This window comes from Pipistrellus kuhlii, unplaced genomic scaffold (assembly GCF_014108245.1).
Source record: "Pipistrellus kuhlii isolate mPipKuh1 unplaced genomic scaffold, mPipKuh1.p scaffold_m20_p_6, whole genome shotgun sequence".
Taxonomy (NCBI): Eukaryota; Metazoa; Chordata; class Mammalia; order Chiroptera; family Vespertilionidae; genus Pipistrellus; species Pipistrellus kuhlii.
In genome coordinates, this window is record NW_023425562.1 from 55,852,971 (window position 1) to 55,877,079 (window position 24,109).

The 24,109-nt window shown below is 41.7% G+C and overlaps 1 protein-coding gene across 4 annotated transcripts in view; it reads left to right on the top strand.

The window, feature by feature from the left end:
- Window positions 1-23,732, top strand: part of PSMF1 (proteasome inhibitor subunit 1) — a 35,189-nt gene extending 11,457 nt beyond the window's left edge. For 2 of the 4 annotated variants that reach the window (XM_036418181.2, XM_036418182.2), the window contains 4 exons: window positions 7,011-7,196; window positions 19,735-19,788; window positions 20,827-20,985; window positions 21,515-23,732. In XM_036418181.2, coding sequence (XP_036274074.1) covers window positions 7,011-7,196; window positions 19,735-19,788; window positions 20,827-20,985; window positions 21,515-21,566 — 451 coding nt within the window. In that variant the 3' untranslated portion in view covers window positions 21,567-23,732. The remainder of the gene's footprint in view (window positions 1-7,010; window positions 7,197-19,734; window positions 19,789-20,826; window positions 20,986-21,514) is intronic. The other 2 variants (XM_036418183.2, XM_036418184.2) reach the window with 2 other exon arrangements.
- The last annotated feature ends 377 nt before the right edge of the window (window positions 23,733-24,109 follow it).

The window sequence follows — 24,109 nt, forward strand, 5'->3', positions numbered from 1 at the left end:
TGTGTGGTCTGTGTGCTTGCCCGGCTCTAAAATGGTTCTAAATGCTGCTGTTTACTTTACAGGGTTGATTACATGTGTTTATGACTGTGATGTTGGGTTTTAATGCACATAAAATATTTTAGGACGCTATTTGTTTCAGAATCTTTTTTTCTTCATTTCCCTTCTCTAAAAACTGGTGCGTCTTATGGTCCGAAAAATACGGTATATCAGATACCTAGAGTAGTCAGATTCATAGAGACAGAAAGTAATGTAATCATTGCCAGGGGCTGGGCAAGGACAGAATAGGGAGTTTAATGGGTACAGAGTTTTCGTTTTGCAAGATGAAGAGTACTGAACATGGTGGTTGTTGGTGGATTCCGCAATAATGTGAATGTGCTTAAATACTACTGAACTGTACACTTAAATGTTATATTGATACAGTGTTAAGTATTTTTTAATTGGGGGGGAGGGGGGGCTGAAAACCCTTCAGTGAATTTTCATTTCTCTGAGGATAAAGAACAAAATCCTGGATGAGGCCTAAAGCCTGTGCCTAAGCCAGCTTCATCCTGTGGCACTTGCCCGTGTGTCTTAGCCATGGTGCCATGCTTCTCCCTCTTCAGAGTTCTTCCCGCTGCCAAGCATGCTCTCCCCGGCTGCCTCACAGAGCCAGCTCCCGTTCTTTCAGTTTCCATTTAAATGCCGGCTCCTCGGAGAAGACTTCCCTGCCCCACCCCACATTTTTAAAAATGTAATAAGTGGGTATTTTATGATTAACTTTTTAGAGTTGGTTTCTCCTGTTAGTGTGTGATCTCCTTGAGAGCAAGCCCTAGGTCTATTTTGCATGTAGACCAGCAATTTTCAATCAGTGTGCCACAGGAATTTTTAAAACATGCAATAATTGACTGTTTAGTCAGACACACTGACCTTTTTCCCTTTAGATTGTCAAATAAAAAAACGAGCAGCATCCTGGCTGATGTGGCTCAGTTAGTTGGAGCATCATCCCCTGCAACAAAGGGTCACGGGTTCAATTCCTGGTCAGGGCACATGCCTAGGTTGTGATTTCAATCCCCCGTTGGGGCACACATGGGAGGCAACGGATCCATTGCCCTCTCCTTCTCAAATCAAAAGCAAATCAGGTTAGAGTTAAAAACAAAAAATGACAGCCTTCAACACAATAACCATTTGTGAATGAATAAAAATTATACCTTTTTTTGTCAGTTCAGCTTATATATATATATATATATATATATATATATATATACACACACACACACACATATTTGTGTGTGTGTGTGTGTGTGTGTGTGTGTGTGTGTGTGTGTACTGCAGAATTTTAGTAATTTGTATTAAGCTGTTCATGCACATTAGGGCATTTCCTTGCCTCAGCAATACTGAGAGAGAAATAGTAATAATGTTTACTTACTTTTTTAGATACCTTTGTTGCTAGGTCCTATGTGGGTGGGTGTTTTGTTTTTTGATTACTGTGAAAGGAGGGACACAATAGTACTATTTCAGCTGTTGTTCTGAGAATGAAATGAGATGTCAGCGCAGAGTGCTTAGTGCTGGGCCCAAGCTCTTAGTAAATAGCAAAGGGGGGAAATCTGATCACTGGGAATCATCTCCATGGAAACAGAGGCTTTGAGAGTTAGGGTATGGGATCTGCCTCCTAATCATAAGGCCCGCCCTCCCTCTGCCTTATTGTGCAGAGCACTGAGCTGCCTGCTTCTAGTCCCCTTTCCTCATATGGCCCTCCCTGTCAGGTCATTATGCATGTCTTGTATGTTTTAGTTAGTTATATACATATATATTGTGTATTTGACACATATTGTGAGCAAATTGCGAATTGCCAACGAGTATAAACCTATTTTATTTGCCATGCCCCTTCTTTCTTAGACAGGATGACAAGATGTCTTTTGCTACTACCAAAGTGGCAGTTCTACAGAGACTTGGAAACTGTGAGAACTTATCTTGGTAGTTTCTGAATCAGATCTGAGCTCTACATGCAAACATTTTGCATACGGATATCAGAGGTCTTCTAAGTGCATCACACACCATTCATCTGATCGGAAAGGAAAGAGGAGTTAGATTCCTTTATCCTCCCAACCAGCTTCATCAACGAAGCAGTTAAAGTCCTCAGAGTTCTGTGTTCTAAGTAGAAACCTATTCTTTGTAGGGGCGTATGGACTCCACAGGCCCTTGGCACTTTCACACCGTTGCAGGTATTACCACTTTCTAACCATAACTCTTTCTTCAAGCACAGTGTTCAGGATTGATATTAAACTGGTTAAAGCAGTTGCTCTGGTGGAAAGGGGAGCAGAGCAGGAAATGGAGGTCCTTATGCCCCATCCACTTGGCTTTTCTCTTGCCCTCCCTGAACCCTCCTTCTATGCTCTGCTAAAGACCTGAAACCACTGATCTAGTCTAACCTCCGTTTATTTAATGGTTATACAATAAATGTATTTTTAATTAAACTTTTAAGAAATAATACAGAGAGACTGTGTTCTTTATACTTTTTACCTTAATGATAACATTGTACAAAGTATACTAGACATTTAAGACCAGGATTTGACTTGGATACAGTGATATAAGCCACCACGGAATAGATCCCTCCTGATGCTTTTCTTAGCCACAGTCACTCCTCCTCCCTGTGCCTAGCTCCTGCAACCATTACGTACTCTTCATTTCTAAAATGCTCTCATTTCAAAGATACGTATATAAATGGAATCATACAGAATGTAAGCTTTTGGGGTTGACTTTCTCATCCATCCGAGTTGTTGCGTGTACCAATAGTTAGTTTCTTTGTGCTATTGAGTAGTGTTTGTGATATGGATATACCTAGTTTGTTTAATCATTCATTAGTTGAAGGACATCTGAGTTATTTCCAGCTTTTTGCTATTACAAATAAAGGTGCTATGAACACTCATGTACAGTTTGTGTGGACAAACTTTATTTCTCTGCAGTAAGTGCCCAAGAGTAAAATGGTAATTGCATGTTTAGTTTTTTAAGAAATTGCCAAACAATTTTCCAGAGTACAAATATCATTTTACATTTCCATCATCAGTTTATGTATGATCTCTGTATCTTCACCAACATTTGGTATTATCACTATTTTTATTTTAGTTATTCTGGTGGATATGTAGTGATATCTCATTGTGGTTTTAACTTGCATTTTCCTAATGGCTAATGATGTTGAACATCTTTTCATGTGTATATTTACCATTTGTACATCTTCTTTGGCAAATGTCTTTTGCCCATTTTCTAATTTTTTTTTTTGTTTTTTTTACTGTTGTAATTCTGAGAGTTCCTTATACAAGTAGATATTTCAGATGCAAGGCCTTTGTTAGATGGGGATTTATAATTTCTTTATTCTGTGGTGTGTGTGTTTTTTTCTCTTTACAGGACTTTTACAAAACAAATTTTGAATTCTAATAATATCTATTTTATCAAATTTTGCTTTAATTGTGTTAAGTTTTAAGAATTCTTTGCCTAGCCCTAGATTCTCAAATATTTTCTCTAAACATTCTAGTTTTATTTTACATTTAAGTTTGTGATTCATTTTAAATTAATTTTTTTTAAATTAATTCTCACCTGAGGATACATTTTTATTAATTTTTAGAGGGAAAAGGAGAGGGACTGGAGGGGAGAGACAAAGAGAAACATCAGTTGGTTGTCTTCTGGGCATGCCCTGACTGGGGATCAAACTTGCAACCTAGGTATGTGCCTGACTGGGATTCGAACATGCAACCTTTAGGTGTATGGGATGACACTCCAACCAAATGAGCACCCAGCCACGGCATAAGTTAACTTATGTATAAGATGTGAGATTTCTTGCCTGTGTATATCATTGTTTCAACACTATTTGCTCTTACATTGAGTTGCTTTTGCAACTTTGTTGAAAATCAGTAGTCTGTACTTTTGTGGGTCTATTCCGGTTTTTTGTTTTTTTTCCCCATTGATCTTTGTGTCTATTCCTCTGCCCCTATCACACAATATTGATTATTATAGATACACAGTAGAACTTAATATTGAGAAGGATGATTTCTCCATTCACTTCTTTGTCAAGATAGTTTTAGTTATGCCAAGGTCTGTGCCTTCCTGTATAAACTTTAGAATAAGTTTGTAACTATAAAAAAACTTGCTGGAGTTTTGATAGAATTGCATTAAACCTATCGATCATTAAACCTATGATGGGGAAACTTAACACTTTTACAATGAACATACCGTGTTTCCCGAAAATAAGACATCCTTCGAAAGTAAGATCTACTTACAGGTTTCCTTCTGAGTGAAATATAAGGCATCCCCCCTGAAAATAAGGCCCCCCTAGGCTAAACATGAGGAATTTGGTCCACTAATCTGAAAGAAATGGAGTCACAAGAAATTCACCAGGAAATTCAGGAATCGGATTGTTATGATGATGTTCCAGAAGATGATGACATGATTGTCATTGAATAAATGAGTAAATTCTTGATACTGTAGGATTCACAGTTTGTCTGGTTTGTGTTGACAACTACCGTACTACCGTACCGTATACGGGTAATAAATTTCCTTTATTTTCATTTAACAATAAATGTGTACTGTATTCTTCTTCATGGAAAAATAAGACATCCCTTGAAAATAAGACCTAGTGCATCTTTGGGAACAAAAATTAATATAAGACACTGTCTTATTTTCGGGGAAACAGAGTAGTATGTCTTCCTTTACTTAGATCTTAAATTGATTACTTTCATCATCATTTTATAATTTTAAACATATAGAATCTGAACATGTTTTTGTTATTTTTGGAGGGATTAGAGGTGATTGTAAATGGAGTTCTTTCTTAATTTTGGTTTTCAAATGTTCATTGTTTGTATATAGAAATGCTGTTTATTTTTGTATATTGATCTTATATGCTGCCTTGTATATTGAATATTTGGTGAACTTACGGTGTTGGAGTTTATAGATTCTTTTAGGATTTCAAGGTAGACTATCATGTCATCTGCAAATGGGGGCAGTTTTATTTCTTGTTTTCTAGTCTGTGTGCTTTTTCTTGCTTAATTTTTTTTCAGGTTTGAATGTGGTTTTTTTATATTAAATTTTACTGGTTGACATTGGTCAACATGCACATATAGGTTTCATGTGTGAATTTCTAAGTTGCAAAATTGAAAAAGCGAGAACTTCCAGAACGATGCAAAATAAGAATGGTAGGAGAAGATATTCTTGCCTTGTTCCTAAAGTATTCGACTTTCATCATTACATATATTGTTAGCTATAGGTTTTTTGTAGATGCTCTTTATCAAAGTGAGGAAGTTCCTCTCTGTTCCTAATTTGTTGAGAGTTTTTCTCATGAATAGATTTACTATAGTGTGTTTTTTGTCCTATTTTTTTCTGCATCGATTGACATAATTATTTGATTTTTTCTTACCTTATCGATACGGTAATATTGAACCAGTCTTGCATATCTACAATAAATCCTGTGGTGTATATTTCTTTTTATATATTTTTAAATTCAGTTTGTTAATATTTTGTTGAGCATTTTTTGCATCCAAGTTCATAGGAAATACTGGTCAGTCGTTTCCTTTTTTGTACTCATTGTCTGGTTTTGATATCGGGGTATTATTGGCCTCAGAAAATGAGTTGGGATATGTTTTCTCCTCTTGTATTTTTCTGAGAGTGACTATAAATTGATGTTCTTTTTTTAAAAAAAAATATTAATTCTTTAAATGTTTGGTAGAATTATCCATTGAAATAATCTGGACCTGGAGATTTCTTTTTGGGGTGCTTAAGTATGAATTTAGTTGCTGGATTCAGATTATCCATTTCATTTTGGCTGAGTTGTTACAGTTTGTGGTATTAAAGAATTGGTGTAAGTTGTTGAATTAAGTTTTCTTAATAGTCTCTTATTATTCTTTCATTAGCAACAAAGCTGTTGTAAATCTCATTTCTTTCTTAATACGGATGATTTGTGTCTTCTCTTTTTATGCTTGCCTGTCTTGCCGTAGGTTTATCAATTTTATTCATTTTTTTAAGAACCAGCTTTTTAATTAATTTCCTCTACTACTTTCCTGTTTTATTGATTTATGTTCTTTATTATTTTATTCTGCTTGCTTTAGGTTTAATTTGATCTTCTTTTTCTAGGTTCTTAAGTCAGAATTTTCCTTAATCTCTTCTCCTACCCCCTCACTGCCACCTTCCCTCTGAGATTTATTATGATTTTCCCCCTTTTTCCAATGTAAGCATTTAATGCTACAAAGTTTCCCTTCAATGAAGCTTTAACTATATCCCACATATTTTAATATGTTTTATTTTATTCAATGCTTTGTATTTTTTTCAAGACTTCGTCTTTGATTCATGAATTATCTAGGCTAATGTTGCTTAATTTCCATCTATCTACAGACTTCCTTTCTGTATTGATGTTTAATATTATTCCATATGATCAGAAAACATATTATTTCAGTTTTTAACATTTGTGAGGTTTGCTATTTGACCTAGCATCTGGCTTATTTTAAAACACCTGTTAACCAACTCTGCCTCAATACCTCATCTGTAGCTCACATTGCTTCTCTCATTGGCAGATAAGGGAAGCCCAGAGCAGCCTTCCATGGGCCCCTGAGTTAGTGACAGAACTAGACCTTGAGCCCCCAGAGCCCTGCCTACTTGGACCAGGAACCGAGTTTATCCTCCCCACAGAGCCTTTGCCCTCCATGACCCTTCCCATGACACATGATGAACACATAATTGAAGGTGGGATGGGATGGGGTGGGTACAGAGGAGTAGCCAGTCCAGGCCCTATGCCCCTACACTCTCACTGCTTTCTAATGGGGTGGTAAATGAGGAGGGACAACTCAGATGCCTAAGAAGCTTAGGCGCAAATCTCGTAGACAACCTCGGGCTGTTGCCCCCCTCACCCAGGCCCGCTGGGCGGCCCATTCCCACCCTTGCAAACAGTCTAAGCGTACTTTCAAGAGCTGTCAAGGCCGCCGCAGCCACCAAAATTCTGTATTGAGGGTTGCCAGCCAGCAACAAGCAGTTGACACTTCTTCTACCTCCTATAGGACCTACAGGAACAGTGAGGAACTTCGGTGTCGTATTGGGTCTGAAATCATCACACCTCTTCACGAGCCTTGGGACAAGACGAGTGTGAGCAGTCCCCAACGGGAGTTTCCGCCTGCCACTGCCAGAGAGGTGGACCCACTCCGAATTCACCCACAGCACCCACACGTTAGCCGGCCTCCTTCCTGGTGAGTACAGAGCCCCCAGTGGGCAGTCACGCTTCTGTAGAAGGATTCCAGCCATGACCATCTTGCCATGACCTCTTCACTGGCCACTATGTGTCTTCAACAGAATTGTCAGAGCCTTAGTGTATGGAGATAGAAGACATAAGTAGAGCAGTGAGTTCTTGTGCTGCCACTAGTCAGCTAACTACCCAGCACCTTAAGGCTGCCTGCCCCTTTCTAGAGTCCACAGAGAGCCTCTGGGCCAACCCAAGGGTCAGTGCTCATGGGGCTTGTGTTCAGTACTCCCAGGTGGCTGCTGAGGTGCTTCAGTCATTGATTCCAGAGTTCATTGTGTGTGCAGGGCTCTGGACGGGCTTTTTGGGAAAATGCAAAGATACAGAGTACTGTTCCCCTAGGATGTAGTCCCAGTGTCTTACCTATTTCACTTTATTGGAGTCCCCTGACCCCTTGATGACAACTTCAGAACTTTTCTAAAACAGCATGGTGCATGAACAGATCATGTCCAAGGTCTTTGCAGATGAGCAGAGCAGCCTTTAGGGCTGGAGGCTTACGCTCCAGGGGAGGAGAGAAGGACCAGGGAGACTTCAGTCTCTGGCTGAGACGCACTTTCCGATCTGGGATCCACCATGTAGTGACAACGTTGGGATTGGCAGGGGTAGGGGAAGGTTCACTTCGAGGCCATAATACTCAGTAAGTGCTGTCATTGTTATTTTATTCTGTTTGTCAATTGATATACTTTTTATTAGTGTTTTTAATAGGAAATTGATTTAATTATTATAATAAGTAATAATTGGCAGTCTCTTTAGCAATCTTCAGAAATACTGGGTCCTGTGGGAGAGTAAAGAATAATAAAAATGGTTGAGAGGCTGAAACAGCTTGTCTGGTCTAACATTCTTTATTTAAAAAATATATATATATCTTATTGATTTTTTACAGAGGAAGAGAGAAGGATAGAGAGTTAGAAACATCAATGAGACAGAATCATCCATCAGTTGCCTCTTGCACACCCCCTACTGGGGATGTGCCTGCAACCAAGGTACATGCCCTTGACCTGAATCAAATTGGGACCTTTCAGTCTATAGGCCAGCGCTCTATCCACTGAGCCAAACCGGTTTCAGCTGGTCTAACATTCTTATTTTACAGACAGGAATAGAGGTAAGATGACCTTTATAAGGTCATGAGCCATTAAAAAAGAGACAGAGGCAGGGCTGGGGTCCAAGTATCCTCACACCCAGCACAATGCTCTGGCTGTGATGTAACCAGAATATAGTGGCAAGATTTCAGAATAAAGCCTGGGCAGCAAATTGGAGAAGATTTTTAGACCTTAAGTAGATAATAATTCTCAGTTATTTTGGACTCACTGCCCATTTCAAAATAAATATTCTGTGAAATCTCCTTTATTCTCTCAAAATGGAATTCATAAATGTTGTTACTTACCAGATGTTCAGTTTCAAATTGAATTGGTGTAAAATCCTAACTATAATATGAGAAATAAAGAGAGTAATCTATAATAATAAAAACATAATATGCTAATTAGACCAGACAGCTAAACGACCTTCTGGATATCATTGGACATCCTTCTGGATGAAGCCATAGCTAGGGGCCAAGGCAGAGAGAGGCAGTTAGGAACGATCAGGCAGGCAAGCAGTTAGGAGTGATCAGGAAGGCAAGAAAGCAATTGGGGGCAATCTGGCAGGCAAGCCAGTGGTTAGGGGCAATCAGGCAGGCAGGTGAGCAGTTAGGGGTGATGAGGCAGGCAGGCAAGCAGTTAGTAGCCAGGGGTCCCAGAAAGGATGCAGGCTCGGCTAAGGGACCCCTCTAATTCCCCCCCCCTCATGAATTTCATGCACGGGGCCTCTGGTTAATAATAAGATAACGTGTATTTCATTGTTTAGATGCCTGAGCAAGACTTCACTAGAAAACATAGTCAGATATTTGCTCTTGTATGTGGAATTATGTTGAATTTGACAGCAACAAAAGCTGGCACATAAAGATGAGTCATGTCAGCAACTGGAGTATATAAACTGTGTTGCTATTGCTAACATGACTTTTCTGAAATGGTGAACAGCCCTTAGGAGAATGGCAAACAAAATAATGGATAGACAGTGTTTCTTGATAACATCATTTATAGTCCTGGAAAATTTTGTATTAGACCAGTATGAAAAATACTTTGTGTTCATGTATAAAATAGTCTCAGATAATTTATGTAGGCTTTACATCTCCTTTAATGTCTAACAAGTCTTTCAAAAGTTGTGTGGGATGCAGTACATTCTTTATTATGTGGGATTCTACTGTGAATTGTAGAGCAGGCAGCATCTGGTCTCTGTCTATTAATGCCTCGAGGACTCTCCAGACACTCTGACAAGCAAAAACACCCCAGAGCTCCCACAATTGGCATCTGAAGGCTGTGCCATCCTAATTTTGGAATCATAGACCTGAGTCTAGAATTATAAAGGTAAAAAAAAAATCCTATCCATGGAGGAAGTGGAAGAATTAGAAAATCACCATGTTGCAAACTTCGCCATACACATTGTCAGTAGTTGCTAAAACCATCAGATAAAGGTTGATGGGGAATTTTATAATAGATGGATCAGACTGATAACACCTGAAACCCCAGATCCGTCTTAACCCTGAAAGGAGTACAGCCAGACATTATCTTCTATACGTAAGTTCACAGCAACCTGAATGTAGACCGAACCTTCAGGCTTCATTTCAGAGAAGCATAAGGGATAGAAGAATGAGTTAGACAGACACATGAGGAACAAGAAAAATTTTTACACCATAAATTGACCTTGCTCCCCCCCCCCCCCATCAAATAAATGAATGGCGTGGGGGAGGAGGGGAAAGAGAGGACTGTTAATAAAAGTCACATCAACTAAACACAGTGTTGGACTTTCCTTGGGTCTTGATTCATGGTAATTTTAAAAATTATTTTTTAAAATTTGGAGAAATTTGAGCATAGACCGGGTATTAGGTAATATTAGGAATTACTGCTAATTTTGTTAAGTGAAACAATTAAATTTTTGTTATATTGAAAGAAAAGAAGTCCGTTAGAGGTATATATTTTACAAATATTTTATAATGAAGTCTTTTTCTTTAAAGTAATTTCACCCTCCAAAGAGTCAGGCATTAGTACAGGTGAAACAAGAGTGGTAGAATATTGATAATTATTGAAACTGAGTGGAAGGATGCATGGGGATTCATAAATTATACTATTTGTACTATTTTGGGCCATTTGAAAATTTTCTTAATAATTTTTTATTAATACCAATCTTTCACAAACTTCTTCAGAAAATAGAAGGGGAAGGGACACTTCCCAACTCATTCTGTGAGAACAGTATTACCCTGATACCAAACCAATGATATGGCAAGGACACTACAAACCAGTCTCCCTTCTGAATATACATGCAAAAATCGTCAACCGAAAAAAAAAAAATCATCAACAGAATAGTAGCAGAACAAATCCAGCAATGTATAAAAAGGAGTATTCATAAAGAGCAAATGAAATTCATTCCAGGATTGGTTAGCTTAATATCTGGAAATAAATCAATGTAATACACCATATTAATCGAACAAAGAACAAAACCCACATGTTCACCTCAAATAGAGAAAAAGCATTTGCAAATTTCAACACCCTCTCATGGTAAAAGCCATCAGCAATAGAAGGAAACTTTCTCAACCCAATAAAGAACATCTGTAAAAAGCCCGCAGCTAACCTCCAACTTAACGGAGGAAAATTCAGTGCTTTCCCTGTAAGATCAGGAACAAGCAAGGGTATCTGCTGTAGGCTCTGCAAAAAGAGAGCAAAGAATCCAGATTAGAAAGTAAGGAGTAAAACAATCTCTATTTGCAAATGACATGGGGTCTTATATGTAGAATATCCTAAGGAAATTAAAAAAGAAAAACTTTTTAAAACTAATAAACAAATTCAGCAATGTGATAGGATACAAGAGCAATACACAAAAAATGCTTGTATTTCTATTCATTAGCAGGGAACAACCCAGAAATGATCACATTTACAATAATGCCCAAAAGAATAAAATACTTAAGAATAAATTTAAGCCAAAACCGGTTTGGCTCAGTGGATAAAATGTCGGTCTGCAGACTGAAAGGTCCCAGGGTTTGATTCTGGTCAAGGGCATGTACCTTGGTTGCGGGCACATCCCCGGTAGGGGGTGTGCAGGAGGCAGCTGGTTGATGTTTCTCTCTCATCGATGTTTCTACCTCTCTAACCCTCTCCCTTCCTCTCTGTAAAAAATCAATAAAATATAAAATAAAATAAAATCTTTAAAAAAAAGAATAAATTTAACAAAAGAAGTACAGGATTTATACATTGAGAACTACAAAAGATTGTTGAAAGAAATTAAGGAAGATATAAATAATGGACATCCCTGTTCATAGGTAAAAAGTCTTACTATTGTCAATACTCCCCAAATTGATCTGCATATTCAATATAATCAAAATCAAAATCCCAGAGTGTTTTTGTTGGAAGGTTTTGTTTGTTAGTGTTGTTGTTTGTTTAGAAATTGGCAAACTGATTCTAAAATTTATATGGAAATGCAAGGGAACCAAAATAGTGAAAATAGTCTTGGAAAAAAAACATTTGGAGGACTTATACGTCTCAACTTACCACAAAACTACAGTAATTAAGACAGTGTGGGACTGACGTATAAAGCAAGGGAATAAAATTGAGAGTCCAGAAATAATCCATACATTCATGGATAATTATTTTAAAATTTAGATGCTGATGAGCCACTTGGTTCTTAAATCTGTTCTATTCATTGAGCTCGCTAGATCCAGCCCTGGATGATTCACTAAGGCCAGTGACACCATCTGGGTTCTGCTCTCATTTCATCTCGCAGGGGACAGCGGGGTACTTGGGAACACATAAGAAGCGGAACCTGAAGCACACTGTGTTCAGGGAAGGCTTCCCCAAGGAGGGACTGACCTCTAACCAGGAGAGAAAGGGTGCTCCAGTCTGAAGGCCTGTCCTGTGCAGAGCCCTAGGACAGGAGGATAGCTGAGCGGGTGCAGATGGAGTAGGGTGGTGGTGGGGAGTGGTTGCAGAGCCTACAGCAGGCTTCCCCACTCAGGGAAGGGACAGGATACAATACTCCCATCCAGGTGGATAATTACCAAGCGAGTGGTGTGGGTCTCAGTTTAGGAACCTTTACTAAGTGAAGGCTCTTGGTATTGGGGCTGAGAAAGGCTTCAGGGAAGATGTGGGCATTGTTCTAGGCCCACAAGGTGGGGAAGAGAGCCAGGGAATGGTGTCAGCCAATCATTAGCCTGCTGCCGCACGGCCAGCTCTGCACTCTCCTGCCCTTTGTGTTTGTTTTGTTAGCCAAAACCCCTGGCCCCTCTTCTGGGGTTGACCCCACTCAGTTATTTTTGTTTAATCCCAAGATTATTGGCTTTTTTTTTTTTTTTCAAGTAGTACTTACTTTGCCCCACTTTTCACCTCATTGTAGCTCCATCATCTGGACTTACTATGCCTTGCACATATCTGATGAGTTTCCTATTCTGCAAATGTTTTCCTGTGGGGTAGAGATCCCTAGGGCTGGACCCCTAGCCTGAGGCACACACTCTCCCTCTGGCTTTGCAAACAAGGGAGTAAATTAAAGTGATAGCGGCCATTAACAGAGGTTAGTGTGGAGATCCTTCATGGATACCCTGGGCAAGGCTTTGTGGAGGAGCTGCTACCTCAGCTGTGTCTTCATGGGGAAGAGCAGTATTTTTTAAGCTGCTTTTTTTTTTTTTTTTTCATTTGTGTGTCTGAATTATTTCATAGCATTTCTTCTGGGGGGTAGGAGGGAGAGGCAGTTTCCATACTGAGGGAACACTAGGCCAGATGCATGGGACTGTCCCTGAAATTAGAGGAAGAATTTGTGTCGGAGTCCTAGGATACAGCAGCTGTGGAGGATGGGTAGATTTTGGAAGCCCCTGATGTGGAGTACATGACTCTCCCCATGGGCAGGTGAAACCACTGAAGGATTCTGTTGGCAGTAGTGCTTTTGGCTAAAGAGCCTGTGGGTTGGAGGGGGTACAGCAGAAGGCCGAGCCTCACCACACCTGCATACCACTCTTAGCAGGCAGGGCTTCCTCCCCTTCTTTCTGCCTCCCATCAACCCCCATGTCAAGGAGAGAGTATTACATGGCAGTTAGGAACACAAGCTTTGGAGGTTGATCAGCTGGGTTCAAATCCTGACCTTGCAGCTTTACCTGCCAGCACATGTAGCCTCTCGGAGCCTTGGTTTTCTCATCTGTACTTTGGGGTCATTATTCCTGTCTCAGAGGTTTCCTAGGATTGAATTTGATGAATATCATATGTTGAGCTCATTGCTCAGAATATAGTAAATGTTGAATAAATACTTAGCAGGTCCCATTCAGGTAACAGGGGTGAGAACAAGACTGAAGGTATAATGAGTAGAGGGTCTCCCCAGAGAGAACCTTGTTTTTAATTACCTCTATCATCCCCCTGCCCCACCCCCATAAAAGGATTTGAAGCAATGGAGCCACAGTGGTGGGAGGGTATGACCCGGAGGGTATGTTTAGTGGCTGTGTTTAGATCCAGGCCCCTTATGGACATTGTTTCCTTACATCAACACTGGCAGGCTGAAACTGGTTTGGCTCAGTGGACAGAGCGTCAGCCTGCGGACTGAAAGGTCCCGGGTTCGATTCCAGTCAAGGGCATGTACCTTAGTTGCGGGCACATCCCCAGTAGGGGGTGTGCAAGAGGCAGCTGATGGATGATTCTGTCTCATCGATGTTTCTAACTCTCTATCCCTCTCTCTTCCTCTCAGTAAAAAATCAATAAAATATATTTTAAAAAAACAAAAAAAAACTGGCAGCCATTTATCGAGGACAGGAGTAAAGGCAAGTTCTTGGCTTTCGTTTGTGGTTGCTCATCTTCCAGACAGCCCTATAAGATCAGTGCAACCTACTTTACAAGGCGGGCAGACAGAGGTAGGACAGTAGCATAACTTCCCTGGAGGTTGCCACTCTGTGAGTCCGCCTCAGCTTATGCTTTCCTCACTGCTCCTTTCAGTTTTTCATATGGAGAAAAACCTTCTCCTACCCCCGCCCCATTAGGTTTTTCTCAGGCAAGCCTGTTTCCCAGGACTAGGACACTGAACTAGAAGAGATCGTTGGAAGAGGAGGCAGGATGTTTAGGAGGTTTTTTGTCAGCCACTAGTGAGTTGAGTCTGTCAGGTCTTCCCTCTGTACCCCCCTTTTTCCTTCACCCCCACTCTTTGCCAGCCCCTTTCTTTGTAGCCCAGATGTCTGTAATGACATCCATTCCTTTATTATGGCCACAGCCGCCACCGCCACCACCACCACCACCACCACCACGTTCCTGGGCAACCCAGCACTCACACTTTCACCTTTTTGTTTTTCCCTCCAATGCCTAATTTGGGGGTGAGGCTTTAGGGTGGGGATAGAGAAAGAGCAATACAGCAGCAGACCTATCTGGTACTTCAGAGTGTTAATCACCCCATCCCTGAAAAGCTTGGCTTATGCTCCCAGTAGGAAATAGCAGCCTCTTCCACTTCCCATAGGACATAGTTCTGTGTCTCACCTCTCACCTTCTACACCCTCATCTTGCCTACCCCATACACTTCCAAATGCATACTGAAGTTGGGATGTCTGCCCTAGTCCATAAAGAGAGTTGCTTCTTTGTGTGTTGAGGTGTGTCCAGAGATCAAAGGCTACTGGATCTGCTGGTTTGATGCTGGGTTTGATGTTGGTATAGATGGAGAGGACATTCCATTGTGATGGAGAATTGGGGGTGAAAAGTAGATCTGTCCTACTCCTGAGATCTGTAATGGAGGTATTTTTTTTTATTGTTTGTTTTCAGATAAGTCTAACTTTTTTGTTGTTATTACTTACAATTCTTACCCATTTCCCTTTGCTCCATCTGTCGTCCATCAGTGAGGAGATTGTCCCAAATCCTGTTCCCCATTTTGAAAAAACAATTTTCCCCATGCTTAAACAGCTTTAATAAAAATAAATCCTTAGATATAAAGCTCTTATGCCATTCAAAATTCATTTTTAATCCCAGTCTATATCTTTACATATTTTTTAATGTTCCAAATATTTTGTGTTCTACTTTTTTTTAATTTTATAATTCATTGACTAAAGTATTAAGTATGGTTTTTTAGTATCTGATACTATATAATACAGCTATGTTATCATTTGTGTAACCTCAATGGGGTATTCTTAGCATGTCCAGTATTTCATTTTAAATTGCACACTATGAACATGCATGTGCATGCACGCGTGCGCACGCGTGTGTGTGTGTGTGTGTGTGTGTGTGTGTGTGTACTAGATGCCTGGTTCACGACATTCGTGCACTTGGCGGAGGGGAGGGGTCCCCTCAGCCTGGCCTGCGCCCTCTCACAGTCTGGGACCACTTGGAGAGGTCCTTAGTACCGTAGAGGCGCCAGCAGTGAGCCCAGCTTCTGGCTGAGTAGTGCTCCCCCTGTGGGAGCACACTGACCACCAGGGGGCAGATCCTGCATTAAGTGCATGTCATAGCGACCAGTCGTTCTGCTGTTCAGTCAATTTGCATTTTAGGGTTTTATTATATAGGATATATATATCCTATATAATAAAAACAATTTTCCCCATGCTTAAACAGCTTTAATAAAAATAAATCCTTAGATATATATTTTTTTAAAATATATATATATTTAAAATATATATATTTTTAAATATATATATATATATATATATATATATATATATATATATTTTTTTTTTTTTTTTTTTTTTTTAACTTCCTTGAATTATATTTCCTATGCTGGCAGATCCCAAACATTTTGGTCTTAGGAATCCTCTTGCATTCTCAGAAATTATTAAGGACCCCAAGGAGTTCTGTTTGAGATATATCTGTCAGTGTTTATCATATAAGAAATTACAGCCCAAAATTTAAAAATACATATTTTGTCATTAATTTTAAAATGACAATAATAAAATCATTATATGTTAAAATAAATAAGAAATTTTATTAAAATAACTGTATTTTCCAAAACAGAAAAATATTAGTGGAGGCCAAGGCAGGCCAGGGCTTCAGAAGTTTGGCTTCCTTCATCGCCAGGGGAAACCCTAGCCTCCTGCTCTCTCCAGTTCCATGGCTGCCATTTCTGTTGAGATTTATTTATCTTCTATCATTGAAACATTGTAGCATTGAGTGGAAGCCTGGGTTGGCAAGGGCAGGTGGAAAGCTTGGCTTCCTCCATCACTGGGGAAACCCAAGCCTCCCCCCTGCTCTCTCTGTGGCCACAGCTTTCTTGGTTGGTTAGTTTGCATATTCACTCCTGATTGGCTGGTGGGTGTAGCAGAGGTAACAGTCAATTTGCATATTACTCTTTTATTAGATAGGATTGTTTGGAATATAATATATTGGTTCACTGAGATGTGCAGATCTGCTAAATGTTGATACATTTTTATTACACAATATTAAAAAATCACATTCATTAATATTACCAATCTCATCAGCATCAGTATTGAAAAGCCATCAAGTTAGTGATAATTCATATTTCCATATTGCTAATTTTCACTTTAAAGCTTGAATTTTGTCATTGGCATCATATATTGTCAGTTGTTTTTCTGAACTAATAAGTTCGCATAGTCAGAGGGCTGCTGCAAAGAGTACCTTGGAAGGACATAAAAGAAAATGAAGACTTGATAAGTTGGGAAGAGAGGAGAGTGAAGAGGTTTTTTACTTTTACAGAGTCCATAATCTCCTAACAATAATTCTGAAATCAAAAGAAATCTGAAAACCATGGTATTTTATTTGTTTTCCCCCAAAATCAGGTTGGTCCTGAACCTTGTTTGATATGAAAATCTGACCTAAAGTGGCATGAAGCTCCTTATATTTTTAATAACCCCAATTGTGACTATTTATTCATTTTTCAGAAATAGGGTATTGGGTACAGGATGCTGCCTGGGAGTGTTGCACAATATGTACCATGTGTACCCGAAAATAAGACCTAGCGCATGGAAAGATAAGACATCCCCTGAAAATAAGACCTAGTACAACTTTGGGAGAAAAAAATTAATATAAGACACTCTTATTTTCAGGGAAACAGGGTATTACATGTACTCACCTGACCTTTCTAAAACACAAAAAATTCTGAATTTCAAAACACAGGTAGCCTAAGATAATGGATGTGTGTATCTTTTTTTACTCTTAAATTTTGAAGCTGGTGAATGCATTACCTATTCAGAAAGTTAAAAATTTTAATCTTTTAAAAACTAAATTTAGCACAAAGCAAGCTCACGGTAAATAGTGGTAGCTGCTGTTAACCATCCCTCCAGGCCTTTCTGAACTGCCAGCAGATCTGCTTATGGCCAAACTACGTTTCTCTGTTACAGCAGTCCCTGTGGGTGTCACTGCTTAGATTTACATCCTAGAAGACTGGGATGCAGAGGTTTAGTGATAGATCCCTGCCAACCAGCTAGGTAGTTCCCGACCCAGAGTCCAGAGCTCATCTCTTAATCTCAACCCTGAGGCCACTCCAGTTCCCCAGAGCACCTTAGCCATTGGCATGGTGCCCACTCGAGTTGTGTGTCCAGGAGAGGAGTGTTGTGTGTCTGAGAGGAGGGGGAGCATATAAGAAGGAAACGGTGGCTAGACTCACCTCAAATCCTTTTAGAGCTGAGACATACTGTCCTGTGGGCCAGCCAAGAAGTTGTGCCTATGGGTTAATTATACAACACTCTTTTCTTCAGTTGATTACCAGATGTAGTAGTAGGGGCTTGATTTCAGGGACCATGTGCAAAAGTCACTTTCTTATTTTAAACCCTAGCCTAGAGCCTCAGTCAGCACATCCAGGACAGAGACTATTTTAAAATGGATTCTGCACATGTGCCATAATGAGCTCACTGAAGTGTGCGTGTGTTGAGTGTGAGCCTAAAGGATATGTTGTGGCAGTTTCAAGTACACAAATTATTGGGGTTGGCCTTGCGGCTGCCATTCTAGGCCCCATTGTTCTCCATTTCCTCTCACCTCCCACCCTCTGTGGCTCACGAGAGAGAAATAGAGATGGCTGCATGTCTCAGGAGCCATCAGACTCAGTTCTCCCAGGCATTTTTATAGCCACTAGAAGGCCTCTGCTTGCTGCTCTGAAGGGGGCAGTTGGTGGGGATAGGTGAAATGCTTGCTGCCCTCTGGCATCAGCTGGTCCGACCAGTGAGGCAGGATGCTGGGAGGCCACCAGAGACCTTGGCTGCCAGTGCCATGAGCCCAGCTTGGGGACAATAACCTCCCCTTGGAAACCTAGTCCCTCTAAATCACACTGTCTTCCAGTCATGAGGTAGGACTGACGGGAGAAGCACCTGCATTTGGATTTCCCCCAGATCTTTAGTTAATGGCTTCTTACCTATGAGCTTAGATTAGGGGCTGTTAATGAAGGATCTGCCATGCCCCAGAACTGTCAGGCTCGGATAGCTCACTGGGACTCCAAGCAGATTCCAAAGACCACTTTTTCAAATACTAAGTCTTTTTTATTTTACTGCATTCATATCCATATTCTTTATAGAAGAAACTCACCACTGTTTATATTTTCAGTACGCTTCTTTCCAGTTTTTTTTTATCCACACCCACCCACGCTTTTCACAGTTGATTTCTTAGGCTATTGATAATCCCTTTTTGTCCCACAGTTAACATTCGAACAGTAACATTTTTACACATCATTTTAAAACATTCTAAGAGCATTGTTTCCTTGGCCGAATTTAGGGATATGCCCTAATGTACCTAACTGGTCCCGAATAGGCTGACCCATTTCTCTTGATTAGTGAGATATTTTCATTTGAATTAAGTGTTTTTTCTTTAAGATTGATACCTAGACATACAATTGTTGGATCAAAGAATATAAAGATACGTAAAGCTTTTGAGAGAGAGCTCTATTTTGTGGGTGTATATATATTATATAATACAGAAACTCCATTTATTCTCCTAGCTCATGCATTGTCAATGAGGGTAATGGGGGAGGAGTGAAAAAAATCTTAGCGTTTACAATAGGGTTTGTGGCCCTCCAGTGGGCTACAGAGCGAAAACAGATATAGCACTTGTGGTGGGAAAATTTCATGCAGGGACCATAATGGAAAAAAAAAAAAGGTTGAGAAGCACTGAGTTCTCTGTGAGTATACATCTCACTCTATCCTTGAAAGCTTTTAAATCTGAGCTTTTGGTTTTGGGTTTTAGAATAATCTTCTGGTCTAAAAGATCTTGGTTCTTTATCCAACGTTTAAGAGTTTGAGAAGGGTGTGAATAAAATAAAATTTATGTGGCAATTACCACTGTTAATATTTTTCTTTCTATACAATTGGGATCCTCCATGTTCTGTAGCTTTGTATTCAGCCATTGTAACATCAGTGTTAGTCTTTGCCAAGGGCCACTTTGAAATATCCCTTGTGTTATGGTTCATGCAAGGGTTTCCCTTGTCCCCAAGCCTGGGAGTCAGGTTCAGGCTCCTGGGGGCCCAGGTGCCTGGCTGCTCTGGGACTTTCAGTAATTGTCCCTTGTTTGTTTCAGGTGTGATCCCCTGGGCCCATTTGCTGTCGGGGGAGAGGACCTAGACCCCTTTGGGTAAGTACTGCTGGAGAGATGGCAGCAATACAGCTTGCTTTCCTGGCTTTTCAACCCAGCTCGTTTTCTAATTCTAGAGCTTTCATCAGTCTTCCTTTGTGGGGAAGGAGCAGTCTGTTGCCAAGCAGCTGAGAAGTCATTGCCATTGTTCTGCTCTGAGTGTAGGAGAGGGGCTAAGCCAGCACAGCAAGCATCTCTTCTGCCCTTTCTGGCCCCTCTTACGATATGGAGGACAGCAGCCCCCTCCTTGGAGGGCAGAATACCATGTCAGTTTATCAGGTGTGGGCTACAGACTTTAGGACATCTCAGTGCTACTCAGAGGTCACCTCGCTTGATAAGGGGAGTCTTTAATCCCCAATAAGCTCTGGGTGGTTCTTGTCATATATCCACTAACGTCATTACAGCCTGAGCTATGCACTGTCTTCTCTGAATGAGTCACACTATACTTTAACCTCTGCTGCAAAGTGTCCCAGCTTGGCCATCTGATTTTTAGACAAGTGATGAAGTCCCAGAAGTGCACAGTTAAGCTTGAACAGTGACCTCCGCACATGTGTCCTAGTTTGAGCACATGAGGTTGGATCCATGGAACTTCATGAGAGAGATGCTGTCAGGACCCACAGGGAGTCCATAGATTGCCCTGGGGTTCTTTAAATAAACAGCAGAAAGGCAAGCAGCATGGATTGTCCCAATGTTATCCTTAGCCTTAGACCTAAAGTAGTGTCCTGCAGAGCCTCATAATGGTTCTGCCATGATGGTTCTGCGTTGACCTTGGCAAATTCTGGCACCTGTTCTTGATCAAATTGCTCCCCTTGGGTACAGGTCATGGCAGGAGACTCTATTTTATAGGCTCAGGGACCCTGGAGATCCAGAAGTCCAACTGTGCTGTTTGTGTTCTTGCCCTGAGCAGCCATCCCGGTGTATCTACTTGAGCCACCATGCAGGATTAGCCCAGGCATTCTTAGTCTGTTCTCACCTCCTTCACCTCTTCTCCAAAGCTCCCTGCCATACCTGCAGACCCATTTTTCCTTCTTGCCTCAGGTATCGAAGAGGTGGCATGATTGTGGATCCTCTGAGATCTGGCTTCCCAAGAGTACAAGTTGACCCATCCTCGGGCCTTCCAAACCGGCTTCCTCCAGGCGCTGTGCCTCCAGGAGCACGCTTTGACCCCTTTGGACCCATTGGGACCAGTCCAGCTGGGTAGGTATTCACTCAGGTATGCTGAGAAGTAGGACCTGATGACAGCTCGTCTCAGTGCTGCAGGAACGAAGGCATCACACCAGGCACAGATGCCATAGCTCCATCCCCCACTGGCAAGAGAGTGGAGCCTCCTTCAGGCCCTGCCGATGCCCTCCCAAAGCTTTCCAGGAGCGCCCGTTCCTCAGTGCCTCCCTCCCCCCAGTTCCCCTCAGGACCCAGGTGAGGAGGAGCGACTCCCTCACTTGTTTAGCTGTGACAGGAACCCACTGGATCCTTATCAACACTTATTAACATGGATAGATATTACTGTCCACATTTAGTAGATGGCGAAAACCGAGGCCTTGAAGGATGAAGTAACTTAGCCAAGGTAGAAGAATCAGGATTCAGTCCCAGTCTGTCTGGCTCTAGAGTACATATGTGCTCTTCAACTCCACAAACCACCACATCATTCTGGAGTACAGGCTCCCTCAGCTCAGGGCCCTGTCCGCCCTCCATCACTCCAACTCACCAGCCCCTCTTTCCATTCCAGACCTAACCCAGACCATCTCCCCCCGCCGGGCTACGATGACATGTACCTGTGAAAGCCTCAAGAATGTAACATCCCAGCCTTCCCTCCACTCTCCTGGAGCTACCACCTCTGGCCCCATCAGCAACCGTGTTCTTACGGGCTGGGGGCAAGGGACTCTGCCCAAGTGTTTGCAGGCTGGCTGGGATTGCCTCCCTACTCCCTGTCAGAGTCGCAGCACCTGCTGCAGCTCTCCACTGGGCTGCTTATAGGTCCCAAAGAGAAGTCAGTCTCTTTCACCACCAGCTCCTCCCCACTTCCCAAGGGAAACTCCGGCAACATATACCCTCTACCCAGTGCAGCGCTATAAGAACAAAATGCATTTTGGATGTTATTATTAAGAACCAAATGTCAATACAGAAGTCATGTTGCCGTCTTCCATTTTTCTTTACTGCACAGTTCCTTCCAATTATGAGATTTTTGAGCTTGAATCTTTGTGGGGCTAAATGACTTTTCCTTCCCTGGGCCCATTCTTACTTCTCGGGCACCTTCCCTTCATAAATTGCTATTGGCTCCTGACATCACCAAGATGGTCCCAGTATGGCTGCGTGGATGAAATGAGTGACTGGAAACCTCATAGGACACAAGGATGGTTTCACACAGGCAGGCACATTGCAGAAAGACTGCTTGCTTCTTGGAGGGCAGAACCCTCAGTTCCGCCTTACCTGACCCAGGCCTGAGTCTGTGGCTGGGCAGTGGCAGCCTACAAACAGAACAGACCTGCACACTGATCTCTTTTTACCACTAACTTATTGAGTGACCCTAAGTCCCTTCCCCTCCCATGGCTTTGTGCCACCTGTGGAATCTGAGGTGCCCTTCCCATTCTGATGTCTGCTTCTGTGTATGCCAACCCCTGGAACTGGGGCAGAAGGAAAAGAAGGAAGGTCCAAGGCTTTATGTGGTACTTACAGAGTCTAACTCTGTGCCTCTCGCCACCCCGTGGGGCCTAGCCGAGCACAGGAGCACGGGCTCCATCTGAGCATGGTGTGGAACTCCGGGAGGAGTGGGAGGCCAGCCTCAAAGCCATTGGCTGGGGTGGATGGAAGAACTAGTCAAGCACAAAACAACCCAGGAAGGCATTCACCCCAGGGATCCCCGCCTCTGGAAGCCTGTGCCCTCTGTCCAGGCCCACCTGACCTTTGGTGTTCTTCGGATCCTTTTCAGCCCGAGGAGGCCTAACAGAAGTGATCAGTGATGAACCTTATGCTGGAGTGGAGAGAGCACCATAGAGCACCAGGCTCAGACGCAAGACATCAAAGCACTAGTCACTTTGATTCCACAACTAGCATTTCAGCCATGTTTCATTTCTCAGCTTCTTGGGTTCCTTCCCCTAAATTAGGACATATTGTTTCTCTGTGGGCAGGGGCTACCAGGGCCTTTCTGAGGTATCTGCTAACATGCTACGGCCTGGGACTGCCTGTCTGCCCTGCCAGAGACTGGTTAGGGGTAAAATAAATGGGCTCGTAGGCCCAAGGTCAACCTGAGATGTGGAGGCTGGGCCAGGGTGGGAGGCTAGCATGAGTGGGCGCTCGGGGCATTTCCGGCAGACCCCATCTCAAGCACTGATCTAGTAAAAGACCGCCTTGGTCCTTTGGAACGTGTGTGCTCTGGAGAAGGACCGAGGGGGGGCAGAGCTGCAAATGTAGTCATCAGTCTAGTTTGCTTCCCCAGGGGCCAGCGATGGTGGCATGTTTTTGTTTTGCAATTGGGTCATACCTGCTACCAAAAGGACATGGGCAATTAACTCATAAAAGCATCCTTTACTATAAAAGGAGGCATTTAAGAGAACATCTGATAAGCAGGGAAGGAGAATAGATCACTTTTAGAACCCTGACTCAGAGAAAAGACAAGATCGAAACAATAAATTTGCCACTTAGATTTACTAGTAGCAGAGGTTGAAAGGATAGTCCAATACATAATTCTGTTTTCTGAAAACAGAAACTTTAGTGATTCATCTTCAGAATCAGCCATTTTGTGTGTGGGTCTCCTTGCATCAAGGACATTGAGTAACACAGATGATGTCTTAGTTCCATGGGGCTTTTAGGAACTTCTAGGTCAAGCTGTAGTCAGGCCACGTCCTTCCTTCTCAGCCATAAGTAATTGCCAAGCAGCACATGGGAACGGTTCGGGATTTTTTGGGACCCTAAAGGTTGGAGCCTTAATAAATATCAGCATTTAAAAACCTAGTTCTCTTTTTTAAATAACTTTGTATATAATTCACATACTTATGAAGTTCACCCTTCTACAAGTGTGCATTTAAGTGTTTTTTATTTTTTTTAAATATATTTTTATTGATTTTTACAGAGAGGAAGAGAGAGTTAGAAACATCGATCAGCTGCCTCTTGCACACCCCCTACTGGGGATGTGCCCGCAACCAAGGTACATGCCCTTGACTGGAATCGAACCTGGGACCTTTCAGTCCACAGGCCAACGCTCTATCCACTGAGCCAAACTGGTTTCGGCCACTTAAGTGGTTTTTAGTGTGTCCGTATTATGTGCACCCATCACTATATCTAATTCCTGAACATTTTCACCACTCCAAAAAAAAACCCCAAACGC